At 43.5% G+C, this 3,160-nt stretch overlaps 1 protein-coding gene across 1 annotated transcript; it reads right to left on the reverse strand.

The window, feature by feature from the left end:
- Positions 1 to 1,299: 1,299 nt before the first annotated feature.
- zgc:112001 (ankyrin repeat domain-containing protein 9) lies at positions 1,300 to 2,825 on the reverse strand. Its single transcript, XM_003456012.5, has one exon. It carries the CDS (start codon positions 2,637 to 2,639, stop codon positions 1,755 to 1,757), a length of 885 nt encoding a protein of 294 aa, XP_003456060.1. The 5' UTR covers positions 2,640 to 2,825; the 3' UTR covers positions 1,300 to 1,754.
- Between the last annotated feature and the right edge of the window lie 335 nt (positions 2,826 to 3,160).

The raw sequence follows: 3,160 nt of genomic DNA on the forward strand, positions 1-3,160 counted from the left end.
ATCATCTCTCAAGCCCCTGGCTGTTTTTAGTAGCAGTTATAGTAAAATACATCTTTCACTTTGCTGCTGCTATCAATCTGTCACTATACCTGCACTCCTTTGGTTTCCATCATTTGCTTTGAATTGGATAAGCATTAACATTATTTATAATGGATAGATCCAAAGTTAAAGCTGGAAATGGTGCATTACGTAAATTGCTTTTTTTTGCATTATATATACATCTTCAAATTTTCTGAGGCTTTAAACAAGATTATGAAAACAACAGAGAGCAGTACAACGCTGCTCTCTGTTTATAGCAAACAGAGCTGCAAAAAGTATTCTGTGTTCTGCAGTATACTTGCAGTAACGAGTTTATTTATCTCACTGCCCAAGGACCTTGTGTTTCCCGTGATGATAATTGGAAGGTGCTTTTCCATTTTGGTTCAAATAAGTCTGATGTTTGAAGGCATGCAGAGATGGAAAAAAGAAAAACAAAACCCTCAAATGTGTTAAACCCAATGAACAAGCAAGCCTATTCTGAAAATGTAATGACCAGAAAGGAGATGTTTATATTCAGCTGTTGGGGCAAAAGTCCAAAGTTATTCAAGTATTTCTACTTTGTTGCTTCCCACCACCAACTTGCACACTGTGGTCCACTAGTGACCTATTGTAATTCGTCATTATCAGGTAAAACCTCCTGGAAAGCCTTCAGCAGGTTCAAAACCAAGGTTATTATAAATATGAAATAGAAATATTAAATGAAAACCAGACCAAGAAAAACCCAAAACAAAACAAACTTAATTGGAAACAATTTTGTGAGCTTGGAACACTAAGCTAAAATACAAATGGAGGAAATATCTTCAGTTTTAGTATTGGTTAGTCTATATGCATACACACAAATCCTTGTGTACACTGTACATACACATTTGTTTTCTAGGCTGAATTTGTTCCTCATCTACAAACTGCATCAGACCTTCTGTGTACCAACAAATAAGTGAAGTTTCAGAAAACCCTTTCAAACTGAATACTACTAAAATCTTTAATTTTAATAATCATTGTTATGTTAATAATTATATTAACTTACTGTCTGTGTAGGATCTCAGTCACCCAGGCCATAGTGAAACAAGGAGCTTGGAAAGAAAAGCAGCTGGACTTCTTTAAGGTTCTTGACGATGTTTCACCTCTCGAAGCTTCTCCAGTTCAGTTTCTTCAGAAGTGGAGACGCTTTTTCTTTCCAAGCTCCTTAGATTCCTTACAATATGCATCCCCTTCTTCATTTCCATTAGCAACAAACATGTTCTGTCAATGAAGGCCCAGGAAGACAGTCACTTAAATTTGTATTTATTCAAAGACAGAGATCCAAAACGTTTTCAAGTCACCTGATCATTTTCTTATGACTACTTTATGTTGCTGATAAATATCATCATTTTAATAAATTAAATTCATCAGTAACACAGGTCAGTATTAGTGTCTGTCCATCCTTTTGATAGATACACTTGCAGTATCATTACTAGATACAACATTTCATAGACAAATAAATGATTCATGGCACCTGAATCAATGTGAAACGCTAGAGTATGGCTTTTATATTCCTTCCCGTGGAATCAGTGTGGCTTATGTTGCATCATTAGATCATATTAATTTAGTCTATTTTTTCCCTGACTGTTAGTGTTTTATCTGTTCAGGCCTATAATAGCCATACAGGATCTTCAAATGCTCACGCACAGCATGCTAAAACAGCAGTATCCAAACAGGGCATGCATGTGTCACTGATGCTACACCACCCTCTGTCTGTCCCGCTGGCTCACAGGCAGTCCCGGTGGTTTGAGGGAGGAGGGAATGGGCAGCTCGAGTAGGCTGTCCGGAAAGCTGGCAGGGCTCAGCTGCTGCAGAACAGTCTGCATGGCGCTCAGAACCAACGGCGCCGGGCTCCTTCCCGACAGGTACAGGTAGGTCTCCTCGCCTAGCACCTTGCTCCAGCGCTCCGATTCTCTAACCAGAGCTTCCTTCATTTTGAAGCGAACTTTTGGCATAAACAAGAGCAGGTTGTCCAGACACCGCCTTTTCTCCCCACTTCTGACCACCGTGGAGTCTCTGAGCTTTTCCAAAGTAATGTCCAGCGGGGTCAGGCCGTTGTGGTCTCGGGCGTAGGGGGACGCCCCGCTACCCAGGAGCAAGATGACCGCCTCGGGACGCAGAAGCTCGCAAGCCAGATGTAACGGGGTTCTTCCGTCCTCGATGTGAAAACACCCGGCTCGGTCCGTGTAGGACGGGGTACTGGCTATACGGTGGGTTTCTTGTAAGATGAGGCCGAGAATGTAGCGTCTGTCGTAGCGAACAGCCATAGCGAGGTGAGGGGCGGAGGACGGACAGGGGCAGAAGCGCTCCCCGGGTTTTGCTAGCGCTTCATCCGTGTATCGGCTGAGGAGGTACTGAGCGTACGCCTGGTGGTCATGAACTATAGCGTACAGCAACGCCTCCGAGGGGCTGTAAATCCTCTGGCCAGAGTCCTCGTCCAAGTAAAAAGTTTCCATCGTCCGCATGTCCTCCAACATCCAGACCGGCTTTAGGTCCCGCACGGCCCGGTAGAAGAGCAGCGAGAAGGACTTCCGATGCTTCTCGACGCTCCGAGCCTCCGAAGTGACGGTTAAAGAGGCCATGGGAACCGAGTGATATAAATTCTCAGCACCTTACACGGTTTCATTCACAGAGCGCAGAAACTACCATTTTCCCAACAGAAGCTCGAGTCCAGGGACCCACTGAGTCAGTGTTTGGAATAACCGACATTCCTGTAGCTGCTGGAGCCCTCTGCAGTACTGAGCGAGGGCGCATGCGCACAGCGTACAAACGTCAAAATGTTTTACAAACTTTATTGACAGTTGAGCTGTGAGCTGATTACAAGGGCTGTGTCCAAACTCGGGGGCTGGGCTGCATCCTTGGAAGGATAAAGGATAGACAAGTTACTTTGACATCTATGATCAAGTGCATTTTGGTGCTGATTCTACGTTTACTAATCTACAACTTTTCGCAGCTCTATGGAATAGAATAGAATAGAATAGAATAAACCTTTATTATCCCACGGATGAGAAATTTCGGTGTTACAGAGCTCTTACAGCAAGGGAAAATAAAGTATAAAAGGGAGACACAAGGTGGTCCTATAAACATAAGCAACCGAAGTTCG

This window comes from Oreochromis niloticus, linkage group LG15 (assembly GCF_001858045.2).
Source record: "Oreochromis niloticus isolate F11D_XX linkage group LG15, O_niloticus_UMD_NMBU, whole genome shotgun sequence".
Lineage (NCBI taxonomy): Eukaryota > Metazoa > Chordata > Actinopteri > Cichliformes > Cichlidae > Oreochromis > Oreochromis niloticus.

Coding starts and splice junctions, on each gene's coding strand:
- zgc:112001 (XM_003456012.5), bottom strand. CDS start 2,639: ATGGCCTCTTTAACCGTCACTTCGGAGGCTCGGAGCGTCGAGAAGCAT.